This window comes from Anser brachyrhynchus (assembly GCF_964034855.1).
Source record: "Anser brachyrhynchus genome assembly, chromosome: 1".
In the NCBI taxonomy this organism is placed as follows: Eukaryota; Metazoa; Chordata; class Aves; order Anseriformes; family Anatidae; genus Anser; species Anser brachyrhynchus.
In genome coordinates this window covers 59,910,684-59,923,643 of record NC_137694.1, presented here as the reverse complement: position 1 = coordinate 59,923,643, position 12,960 = coordinate 59,910,684, and the positions used below count along the sequence as shown (strand labels likewise).

Sequence of the window (12,960 nt, the reverse complement as noted above, 5' to 3'; positions counted from 1 at the left end):
GCGACTGAGTTTTGACTATGAGGAAATGCAGTTCTAACTCATTTCCTCAAGTGCCTGCCTATATATTTGGGGATGGCCAAGATACACAATTTATACCATTCAGGCATTCTCCAAACATTCAAAGTGGGATACAATTTTCTTTAATCCTAGATTTTTATTTTTTTTTCCACTTTGTCTGCCAAAAAATGTGTTTAGAGGATGCATTGTAGGTGCCTGTGGCAACTAGGTATGTTTATCAGGGCATCTGTTGTTGCACCTTTTTACGGCTCTGTCAGAAAACCATTTCCTTTTATTACAATTGGATTTTTCAGTTTTCTTTCAAGAAACCCCTCCAATACTCAGACAGCCTTTCAGTGTGTGCTATTAGTGCCAAAAAATAAAGCTTTACCAGCCCTCTTCCCAACATCTAATTTATATGCACTGCTGCCCATTTTTTATTAGGTGTTATTTGGTATCTTTTCCACACTATCCTTCCCCACACAAGAAGAATGAGTCAATCCTTTTCTCTTAGTCTCTGCTGCTTATACGTATTAAAATTTCAAGCCAAAACTGGGCTTTGCAACCATCATGCATTTTTTCCCATAAACGTCAAGCTGCAATTTGCCAGTTTTAAAGCTACCTGTGTGACAGTACAGCCTGAACCTCCTCTGCAAACAGACTCTGATGTGGGCCTTAAGTGTATGATTAAGCCCTGTATGTCTATAGGGAGCCTCACTGCTCATTCTCCTTCCTGGGCAATGGCATGGGGCACCCATTGCTTTTGTGGCTTTTGGACACGGCGCTCTGTTGCTTTTAAGCTGAGAAGAACTGATCCTGACTTGCAGACTCAGCTTGGCCTCAGACCTGTCTCATCTCTATGGACTTGCCTGGTGTTTTGGACCCTTGGTCAATCTTGGCTGCTGCCACTAGGCCCTCCCTGCTCTCCTCGCTGGGAGCTGTGGAACTGACCAGCCCTTGCTGGTGAGCTCCGTGTCCTGCTCCTGCCTTGCCACCAGCCTCTGCTCCCGCTCATCCTCCCTTAGGGGAAGTAGACCTGCCCCTGCTGGTCCCTGACAGAGACCTCCTCTCTGATCTAAACATGAGGACTCCATCTTGTCAAAAACATAATTTTTTAAAAAATACAGAAAAAAACAACTGACTTTTTCTCCTTAACTTTTCTTAAGAAGTCATTTTGAATGAAACTTGCCAGAAACAAATCACCCCAAGAACATTTCACCCCAGCAGTTGAAACATGGCATCTCTAAAATTCTGCTTTAAGTGGCTCTGAAATTTTAATGAAAACTTTTGTGCCAATTTTCAAGAAATGGAACCAAGAATGAGGAGAAGAATGGAAGGGGGTGACTGGGAAAGGCAGTGAGGTTTTGTGAAAGAGTCTGAGGAAGCAAAAGGAGTCAGCTGGTCAGTCTTTCCTTCCCTGGGAGACCCTGTCATTCCTATCAAAGAAACGTGAGCTGAAAATTGACTCAGGTTACAGCACTAAACTCAGGCTCACCATCACAGGGTGATGGAGCAGGAGGAGTTTCAGGTCGCATATGGCACAGTCACAGTCAGAGCTGACGTACTTTTGGGAAATATGGATGAACGCTCCAGTTTAGAGAGCTGAACATCGTTACTACAATTACCATGGGACTGTTTATGCAAATGAAGCTCATGCAGAAAAGGATTACAAGGAGTGAAAACTGTGACAGCCTGTGAGTCAAGAAACTAAACTGGGTACTTGGAATGAAAGGGACTCTTATGACAGACTCTGCAAGTTTATCTTTTGTTTAAGCTGTGACTGATTTAACCATGGGCAAAAGATGGCTTTTGTCAGTGATTTAATCCTTTGCCTTTCATTGAAATACCTTGAGCATGTAGCGCTCTAAAGTCATAAAGTGGCACTGAGAAATTCTACAAGAAGCGTTTCTTTTATCCACAGTTCATGTGTAAGTATGTCATCTTGGTAAGTAAAATGGCACCAATGGTGCATAAAGCCGCAGTAGCTCTCCCCTCCCCATCTACCAGAGGTCAAAAAGATGGAGCCCTCCCTCCTGGAAAATTAAATAAATTCAAAAATATTTATTTTCTGCATTCTGTTCAGCAATTATTGTTCTTTTTTCCTTTCTTCCTTCCTTCATTTGCACACAGCACAGAACATTTACAAAGGGAATTACAGGTGGCTTCTTGAGGGTCATGATCCAGGAGAAGAGGAAAGGGACAGCAGCCTTAGGATGTTTTCTATTTACAAATCCTAACCAAGAGTTTTCTGTTCCCTCTCATGCAACTTTACAAAACTGTCTTGAAAACAACCACCAAGCCACAAACTACTACTTTTCCAACATGACTATGTAATAATTCAGATATTGCATGCCGTACTGTTTTGGTTTGGGAATTATTTATTTATATACCTATTTACTTATTTGTTTATTTATTTATTTTCACATTTGTTTTGTTAAGGAATGATTTTTGCAAGGCTGACCTAATATATTTGTGAATTCCCTCCAGGACCTTTGAATAGAAGTGCTAGGATGGAGAAAAACTTTTATGTGGTTTACCCCTTCCCTGTTTCTTCTTTTCTGATCTAGACCCATCTGATCTTGGTTTGTGACTAAAGACAAATAGAGCAGAGCTGTAACTGTGGTGTAATGGGTTCAGTGATTTTACAGGTTTCATCACAATGTTCCCCCGTTCTTCCCAAACTTGAGAAACAAAAAGACATAAACCAAAAAAAAACCATTTCAGAGCAAGGTGAGGAGAAGCCAGGAAATGGTTTGTGATGGTAGGAATTAGGGGAAATTACTTGAAATTAGGAGTAGTAATGTGTATTGCTATCACCTAATGACTTAATGAACTTCAAAAACAAGCTTGGTTATTTTTAAAGGCCCTGAAGACAGAAGAAAAGAGAATTTCTGATCTCTGAAAACACCAAACAAATTTTCCTTTTTTTTTTTTTTTTTCCCCTCATCAAATTACCAGCTGCTATGGCTAAAAACAATCCCTGCCATCATCTATTTTGCTAATTCTTTGTTTTTTGAGAAGAAGAGTGTAACTTGTAGACCAAAACCTTATGTAGGTCACTAAGGTTGCATAAAACACTGTGTAAATGCTGTCATAAAACCAAACAAAGCAAAATTATTCTTGCCGTAAATAACATGTGGTTACCATTTGTTTACAACTTAGTCCAGCTATCAAAACAAGTTAAACATTTTGATAAATGGTTCACAGTCGTTAAGAACACAGTTTAGGGGAGGTATATCCCACATCTGCTCTTTCAGTGTCAGCAGTTGTGTCAGCTCCCTCTGCCTCGGCAGTACGCAAGTCACCAGAGCAGTTTGGGGTGAGCCTGAACAGGCCAATTGTACGTGTTGCTCACTGAGGCACTTTCCACTGAGGAGCTGATTCTACTGCAGCCATCCCCATGTTTTAAAAGAAAAGGAAGTAATGCAATGAATTCTCTCTTCGTTTCACTTATTTCTCTCTGAAAGGATTTATAAAGAGTAGTGGGATTTGGGGTTGACAACACATCGTTTTCTTAGTACACAAATGACTTAAGATCAGCAATTATAATTCGTCTGGAGGATAAAAATGAAAATATTCTGCGCTAAATAGCTGTTGGAAGTGATGTGCAGAGGGGGAATGTCTGGTTGCCTGTGGAGGCTGAAGGGAGGATTGCTTCAAAGCCAAGTTTCAAATATCATCTGTTTTCACTATAACAGTATGTAACAAAACAAGCGTCAGTAAAATTTTCATTTAAGTGGGAGAGAATTTAATTATTTTTCTTTTTTTCACTGTCATCTCTCCACTAATTCAGAAAGATGTTTGAAGGAATTTTGTTTGCTTGTGTCTTGGACATAAATAAAGAATGAGCCCTACTCAGGAACCGACAAAGTGTTGCAAACTGGAACTAAAAATGTAAACATGTTGGAAAGGCAGGAGTGTATATGTTAGATTGTGTATGTCTAGATGCATTTTTGTGAAGTGAAAGAGTTTATATAATAAAAATCTTCAATCTATGGAAAAAGCCTTTGTCCATAATCCAGTTAATGATCAATGAGTGTTTTTTTTCTCCCCATTTCACTGTGTTTTCATTTGTAGGTTACAGAAAATGAGATCAAGCCAAACTATTAAATGAAGGCTGGTACTAAAATGAATTTGTTATTCAAACTTAAAATCAGAAATCCTGTCTATCCCCTAGCTGTATGAAGTGCACGTACTATTGGAGAAAGGATGTAAACTGGATGGGTGAACAACTGCATGCAACTGACAGCTGTGGAACCTGAAAGGGAAATGCAAAATGACTGCTGATAGTAAATCTATCTATTATGGCAGCATGATATTCTTGGCAGGTGACCCCTGTGTAATAAAGTGACTCATGCAATGAGGATGCATACTGGAAAATGGCCAAAGTATGGCATTCAATGTTGTACATTTGATTGTGTGATACTAATAGTGGCTATAGCTTGATGCGTGCTCAGTATGTGAATAAAATGGTAGTTAAGATGCCCAACAGAGACATACTAAAATATAATAGCCAAAAATGTGTCAGAATACATTTTTTAAAAGGAAAAAGGAAGCCTCTCTGGGGAGAAGGTGTGGTTCATGGATCCTGGAGTTAGGTTATTGGGTCAGCAGAACCCCATTGTATATAATCTGACAAATCTGCCCAGACTGACAGTGCATCCATTACTTATCACACTGCCCTCACAAAGGCATCTGATGAAAGAATCCAGAGTCAAATACTTGGGCAAGATTGAGCAATTCAGTCCCTGGGAGAGGTGAGATTAGAAACACAGCGTGCAGTAGCCAGCTGGGGCCTGACTATGGGTAGCTGTACTTTGTGCTATTGGTGGCTGAGGCTCATTGTAATGCCTGAAAATCCTGTGGAGGGCAACAGCACGTCATGGAGCAAAGGGATGGATACCCAGGAGAGGTAGGTCCCGGAAAAAAAACAGCTAGAGCAGTGTGTTGTTGTATGCATGATTATACATAAGCAATATAGAAACGGAAAAAAAAATCCAGAACAGGTTGTGTTTTGCAACCCACTCTGTTTAAATGGCAAAATAAAAGTTTTCACTCCTGCTTGATTTTCTGAGGACTGCCTTACAAAACACTAGCATGGAGTGGTCCACTTGTGAGCACAGTATAAATAATTCCTGAAGAGAGCCGTCCTGTTGTTTCTGTCCTCTCTGCCAAAGCTTCAGTCTCCACCAAAACATGTTATTTCTCTTCATCCAAACTGATCAAATTTTGAAAAGTTTTCTGGTAACTGTGCACTTGCTGAAAGAAGTTCAGGGAAATTAACACAATCTGATTTCCTGGGGAGCTCTAACATGGGCCTGACTGGCTTTGATTTCTAAGGTGCAAACAAACTCTTCAGTGTACATTTCCCATAACAGGGCTACAGGCCACAGCCTTATGCTCAAAAAGCCTGTTGAATACAATGGAAACCCTGCTTAAAAACCTCAGATTCTAGCTGCTGGACAGACTGGCTGCCACCAGTAATAATCCCCCTGGCAATGGATCAGTGGGGTGCTGTTTTGCTTATCGACATGTGGCCGGAATAAAGAAAGTCCATGAGGCAACACTAGAATTGAGTTAGGGTTGCAACTGGAGGGGCCTGAGAGACCTGTAGAGGTCTAAAGGTTTCTGGCTGATGAGAGGGTCTGGCCTTAGAGGATGCGCATCCACGGTGCTTTACAACACCTCTTTTTGACATTGATCGCTTGGGGTCCAAGATGGCTTAAGGATCGAGCCAGGGAAGCAGCCTTTATTGCTATTACACTCTCTCTCACCTACCCACTTACTTATTTTTATCAAATCTTTAGGGATCTAAATTTTGAGATGTCTTCCTCTCTCCTCTACCAGAATAGGTCAGCTCAGCAATGTTTGAAGAACAAGGATGGCAGTAGGATGGAATAACAATTACAAAGTTTAACATTTACAGCCAAAGAGGAGGTAGACACGAAAGCACAATCAGAGGTAAAGAGAAGTCACAGTAAAATAAAATGCTAATAATCACTCCCCACCCATGGTATTTTAACTGTACTCAGCTGCTTTGCAATGGTCTTGATAAATCAGATGCTTTTGGGCACGCAAGCTTTTGACATCAATTCTTTAAAATCCACCAAACACATCATAAAGCATTATGAACCATTCTTCACCCAATCAATTATTAAAAAAAAATATTGGCTGCCGCCTATTTCACCTTTTGCCTTTGATGATGCCAGGCATCACGCTGGCTAAACAAGACAATGTTGTTCAAGGTTTCTTGGAAAAAAATCTCCATTGTTATTATTTGGCAGTCACTAAATTCACTGCACTGAGGAAATAGCAAATGATAAAACTGAGACAAACAGACACTCTTCATTTTCTCTGTTCATCTCCCTCCCTACTTCTACTCTACTTTAAAACTGGATGCAGAAGATCAAAGGATCATGTCAGCATGCAAAACTTTTCAAAGGACTGTTGGAAAAAAGTATGGAGAAATCAACACTGTAAGACATTAATTGCAAACAGTTTAGCTATCACTGGGGAGAGATTGTCCATGCCCCTGAAAAATGGTGTAAAATGTGCTACAAGAAATCATATGTGGATTATGAACTCTGTTGGAAGTGTAAAGTCAACTGAATATTAGAGATCATGTGTTTAAAAGCAAAAAGGATAATCTCCGTCCTTAGGAGAGTTATCATTTATAACAGGCCTTGTAAGTTTTTTCCACTGTTCAACTCTTAAGAGCAGGGTAATTCAAGTGTACTCAAATTCTCACCACTACAGGTAACGTAGAGGGTAAGGTTTGTTAAACTGGTGACAGCCATGATCTCACATAAAGTACTGCTCATATAAATGTAAAAAATTACTCCCAGATCTCTTTCTTCTGATCAGTCCTTTCAAGCACTCACATGCATACTCTTTCCAGTAAATATTCTTCCCAAGCCTAGTGTCCACTTCACTACAACTTCTGATTCCACAGATTAGGACAGAAAATGGACCAAAAGCTATTTCTAGTGTACAGGGAACAGCATATCCTCAGACAGAGTAGCCAACTTTCAGGTACAAGCTCATATACTGGATGATACAAGAGCTTGATTAGCAAAAGTTCTATTTCTTAAATCAGAGAATACTATTATTTACCATTTCATTCCTTCAGGGAAAGGGTACCAGTTACAAAGTCTGATGCAAAAAAAAAAAAAATCACCAATCTGCAAAGTGAATGTTTGTTCAGTTTCCTTTCTACACATTTACTTGGAAATGGGAAACACTGAAATGAGAAAATAATCTGTTTGAGGTCAAGATATTGACTTAAACAAATATCTAAAAACCAAACAAGGATGGATAAGTGTGTCATGCTATATCTGTCCTTACCCAATGACCTGTGTTTTAATTTATGGCCATTTAAACTCAAGTTGCCTCAAAATGAGAGTATGTGGAGACACATCTTATGCTAAGCTTGTTTCTGTCACTCATTTTCATTATGGCACGGGATATTTAAGTTTAATTTTCTGCTTTGTTTTGTTCACTATGACATTGCCCTTGGAATTCATTTAAAACAATATTGTATTAGCAAAGTTAGACAGTCAAACACAAGACAGGAATTTCCACAGCTTCCAGAACTAATGCAAACATTTTTGGAGGCACTAACAGTCTTGTAATTTAGCACTTAACATCAATCTTTGCTCACAGTTGGAGTAAAATCTTTGTGGCAAGAACAGGGCCTACCAGAGCACCGCAGTACTTCTCATCTCCTGTTAAAGCGCTCAGTATTGATTCACACTGCAAGACTGAGTCGCAGGCCTGAGCTGTGTGGTGGTTCTTATCTCGCCTCTGACGTGTCCAAATGGAGGCACCATTGCAAGAATCAAGAGTAAAATATCTAGGGCACAAGTGCATGCATTTGACTTGGAGTTGTCTCAGGCAACAGGCTGCCAAATTTTCTGAGGAGCAACAAAATACATGTTTTGTTTTGCAGACAAGTCCATCGTAACACTGTGTCCTTGTATCAGCTATTCAGGCATAAAGCAGTATTCCCCAAGGTCTGTGATGAAGATCAGTTTGTTTCTAAATACCATTATGGAAAGCAAAATTGACCTGATCACATGCAACTCGAAGTGCTGATCTTAGTGATATTCTCTTTTTCCAAGCACAGCCTATAGCTTCTTATGGCCTTTCCTCACAGAATGTCAAACTATATACTTAATCACTGGTGTAAACAACACACACTGGAAAGAAAAATGAGAGAAAGGAAGAGACCCAGCCTGAAAAAAAGACATCAGTTTTCTTTTCCAAATGTAGCAGCAGAGCTAAGAGGAAACAGAGTAATGATTAGAAGTGCTAAACTGGGACCTCAGTGTAAAGTTGTTATCATGTCCAGATGTTGTTTTTGCCTTTGACAGTTGTTTGAGGTACACTACAGGTACGTATCTGGTGATATATTCAGGCACCCAAATGCATTTAAAATACCTGTAATATCTTTAAGAAACTGACCTTTGCATATTCTGTGTTCCAGTTCACCCGCAAAATGACAAAGATGGTGATGGGGTAAAAATAGCTTGTTTAAAAATGGGTAACATAATTTACTGATAGTCCATATTTTGGACTAACAGGTGCATTCAATAGTTATTCCAGCAACAAGCTGAAGTAGTTCTCATGCCTACAAATTGCAATACTGTTCTGGATAATGATTTTAAATCCATGTAAATTTGGGGTATACAAGGAGTGTAGGACTGGTACATTTCATTGTACACAGCATTTTTAACAGTTCATTGCTGTTAGAAGCTTTCTAAAAATAAAAGTCACTTAAAAATGGACTTCTTCGCTTGAACAGCCTAAGCATATCTGAACACTATGCAGCCAAGTTGAAATACTCCATCCATCTTCTATTCCAAAACAGATGGCAAATAATGAGCAAATTGGAATATTCTCTGCTTATAGTATTTAGCTTGTGGTTAAGGTCTTTCTGATTTTCTGGGTTAGCATCAGCTCACTAGAAAACTGCTGTAGATCAAGAAGGACCAGCACAGCTCACATAATTCAGTCTCAAATCAACCTTCCTGTACTTAACAGATTCTTGTGTCAACATGTGTCCCAAGCTGAAACGTCTCAGCCTGAACTTTGCTGCAACCTAAGAGCACAGGGATGTGTTTAGCAAATGAGGCTGGTGGAAACAATAGAGTTTACTGTGTTCAGAGGGTCCAAAAGCACTAAAGGAAATAGGTTAGCTGATGCACTGAAGGTAAAAGGGAAGACTATTTTTTCTCCCTCATTCACCACATTTCAAACACTCAGATTTTTACTGTGTATTGTGCCACCACTTAAGTGGAAGAGGAGACAAAGTGGCAAGATTTTTCTTTAGGTTTCTGCAAGCCTACCAAGACTGCAAGATTCCATATCAAAAAACGTACCCTGCAAAAAACATCTTGGGCAACAAAATTGAGCATGCTTACTAACAGAAATACTGTTCTTTGATGTGTGCTTATATATATATATATATTATGGTATATATAAATATATATATATAAATTGGTAATTGCCAATTAATTATCCCTCATTATAACAATGGACAGTAGGCTAAAGGCTTCCTTTTTCACCCTACATAAAACACACCTGGTGTCTTCAGACTAAAATTACTTTACACAAAAAGCTTATTCAAAATGATAAACAATGGGAGCCATATCTCCTTAAATGTGTTTTGGTAACCTTTCTTTTTTTCTTAAAAAAAAAAAAAAAAAGTAACTACTATGTCTCATGTTAACTCTGAGGTTAACTATGTCTCAGGTTAACTCTCCTACTGCTTTCTTACATAATTTAACATGTACGAACATATAATTTGCATTAACTTCAGTCTTCCTTAAATCTTCTCTTTGGAATAGCAGCTATGGGATGTTCAGTTCTCTTGACGAAGTACTAACATGGCTTAGGTTAAACTCCAGATTCCTATTCTTAAAACATCCCCCTTCAGCTAGCAGATTGATGCAACTTCAGCATAGCTGGTTATGGAGAAACATGAATTACAGAGAATCCAGAAGAATTTTCATAATCTTGTTTAAAACATCATAACAGAGTGAAATAGAACCACAACTTTGTTTTACAAAATATAGCTTTTATTATACAGATTATTTCAATAAGCTTTCAAATATAGATTTCAAAAAGTTTTCTGAAATAACACTTACTTTTGAAATCCTTATTGCTAATACGTTAAGATTTGTCAAGTTTTGCCAAGTGTTAGCTATTGAATATTTGTGTTTAAGTGTTCAATAATAATTAACTCAACATTCAAATGCTATTTCTAGACATTTTCTAGTGCATTTATACTATCCTGCTAGGGATTCAAATATTACTCTGATTTACAGGCTGTGAAGAGCTTGAATATGTCTGCTAGACTCAAATGGGAGCCATACTTAAGTTATAGAAAAAAAAGCAGCTATTGAGGTGACATAAATAACTAAGAGAGGAGATGATGACTCAGCTATAAGAGCTAATAAATTTATACATTTAGAGATTCAGCTCTAGTCTTTTCTTAGTCTCGGGATGAAATTGAAATACCAGAAAGTGACTGCCTGGCCCACGGCATTCTGGTATAATCACAATAAACTGGGGAATTCAAATAGATTGTGAAGAATTTCATGTGCAACAAATTATATTAAACGGATTCTTTAATGAAATGTCATTTTTGACTCATGCAGTAGATCATGTAGTTTGGAGGGAAGTCATTAGGGCAAGTCAGGCTCCAAGTCGATTTCTTCATATTGTTCCCCAATGCATCCTCAAAAAGTAGCAAGGTAGTTTCATCATTATGTAAACTGAATTTTGGCTTCTTTGTTGGAACCATCAGCAAGGGCACCGACTTGGAGATGATTTCTTATCCTATGGAAATGACCTGAGCCTGTGCAGTTTGCAACAAGCCAGAAAGCTGTCATAAAGTGGTTTGTTTTTTTTATTGACTCATGTGACATTGAATAAGAAGAAAGAATTTGGTATTTCATTAATAAACTCTCAGTCACTTGCTCCTCTCACAGTATTATTTTAAAAACAATCTTGCAATAGTTGTAGCTTTCTACACCACTGTAACCTGAATTTGATAAATAACTCTACTACAGAGCAGAAATTTAACAATTTTGTTCAGATTCTGATGTGAAATCAAAGAGCAGTATATACTCTGAAAATAGATTCAGACGGTTCTTTATTTTTTATGCATATCAGTATCACTGATTTGCAATCACCATAAGACAGCCAACTTCTGTAATTCTTATTATGCCACTTCAAAATATAATATATTAGAAAAAAATACAGTTTATAAGTTTGCAATTATATTTTGATAAGTTACTCTACCTGATTGCTATGGGACAGAAGGAAGGCAACTTAGGTTAAAAGTCTTACTCAGAAAATCCAAGAATGACGAGAATGCAGTCTTAGAGACCTGAAGATTTAGAGGCATGGATTTTTTTTTATTTTTTATTTTTAAGAGTTTATAAAGTAACTCCAGAAGAATCAGAACGATGGATAAAAATCACGAGGATATTGTGATCAATTTTCACAATGGAAAGGTTCAGGTTGAACATGCTGCCTGTTCAAACTTTTGGGGAGAGAACATGAGAGATCTCAATGCTAAGAAAAGCTGTCAGATAAATCATGTGACCCACACAAAATCATTATCTGCAAAAGCTCCAAAGACATTAGCACTTAAAAGAGGCTTCCAAAGGCTGAAATCAGTCTTTTTAGTCACTAAAGGAAGATTCACTATCAGAACTGTCTTCTGCATTCCCATCATCTCCCCAAGCAGGCACAGGGGCATCTGGAGTCCTGCAGGCAACAGAAAGGTTGTATGTTGTAAATCCTAGAAGGCTGCTAAGAACACAAGTAACATAGTAGGCCGTGCCTTTTACTACATCTGTATGCACTTAATATCCACAACATTTAACACATTAACTGTTGTGCTTTACAAACACACACCTCATTGGTATTGCTTCACCTAGAACTGAAAGATAAACACTAGAAACTGTAACTCACTGGACATCAAAACTCTGTAGACACCAGTATGAATGGACACCTTTAAGGTTATTGGAAATTATGATAGATCACTAAGAAGTAGCAAACACTTGAAGAGAAAGTTGAAAGCAGGCAATACCGATTAATTTTTTTTTTTAATCTTCAGAGGTTCTAGGGCTGAAAGGAACATGCTGTACACCATTAAGCAGTGTAAATAGTACATGAAAAAAAATAAGACAGGAAATGAACAATATTGTATCCAACTAAAACTGCAGGGATAATTTAGAGAAGCAAAAAAGAATTACTCAGAGTGGAATTTGGCGAGAACACTGGGTTAAATTTGACATGCAAGAGCAGCCATGGGATTTTTATTGACTATAAATGATCAGACCTCTGGTATTTAGTTTTGATGAGAATATTTAAGATGGATCTCAATATTGTGTCAAAACATTTACCCAGGGAATCCAGTGGGAATGAAGGATAGAGAAGCAAGCCATCTAAACAATATCTAACACTACTGACTCTAGATGCTGGCTTTCCTTGGCATCTCCCTTCTATGTAACGAATTTGACAATACAAGCAAGATTGAGCCTGGTAAATTCTGAAACCAGGGTATAGAGTATACATACAATTATACTTGGGAAAGGGAAAGAACAATCTTCACAGATGCCTCTTGTATAATAGTTAACTGCTCCTTTTGATTAAACATAAAATTTAAACTAATCTGATAATTATATTGTTTGTCCTGTTATTTATCTTTGGGTTACCTCTCTGTGTCATGCCAGAGGATTTTTTATCCAAGTTTAGTTGTTTATTTTAATTTCTCTGCTGGAAATCCCTAAGGTACATTTAAAGTGTTTATAAGCATTCTGGTACAAAAGTGAGAAGGGCATTAAAGAACTGCAAGAGAGCCTTCTCCCTGCCCCCTGCACACCTCCAAAATAAATTAAGAAAGGGTTTGCTCTCTCATGCAAATAGCACTTCACAATATTATTCCTT

At 38.1% G+C, this 12,960-nt stretch overlaps 1 protein-coding gene across 3 annotated transcripts in view; it reads right to left on the bottom strand.

The window, feature by feature from the left end:
- Nucleotides 1-12,960, bottom strand: part of WASHC3 (WASH complex subunit 3) — a 57,095-nt gene that overhangs the window by 30,648 nt on the left and 13,487 nt on the right. For 2 of the 3 annotated variants that reach the window (XM_080558973.1, XM_080558974.1), the window contains exon 7: nucleotides 10,055-11,775. The exons of the other annotated variant lie outside the window; for it this stretch is intronic. In XM_080558973.1, the coding sequence (XP_080415099.1) occupies nucleotides 11,691-11,775 (85 nt within the window). In that variant the 3' untranslated portion in view covers nucleotides 10,055-11,690. Of the gene's footprint in view, nucleotides 1-10,054; nucleotides 11,776-12,960 lie in introns of those variants that run through there. 3 annotated transcript variants of the gene reach the window in all.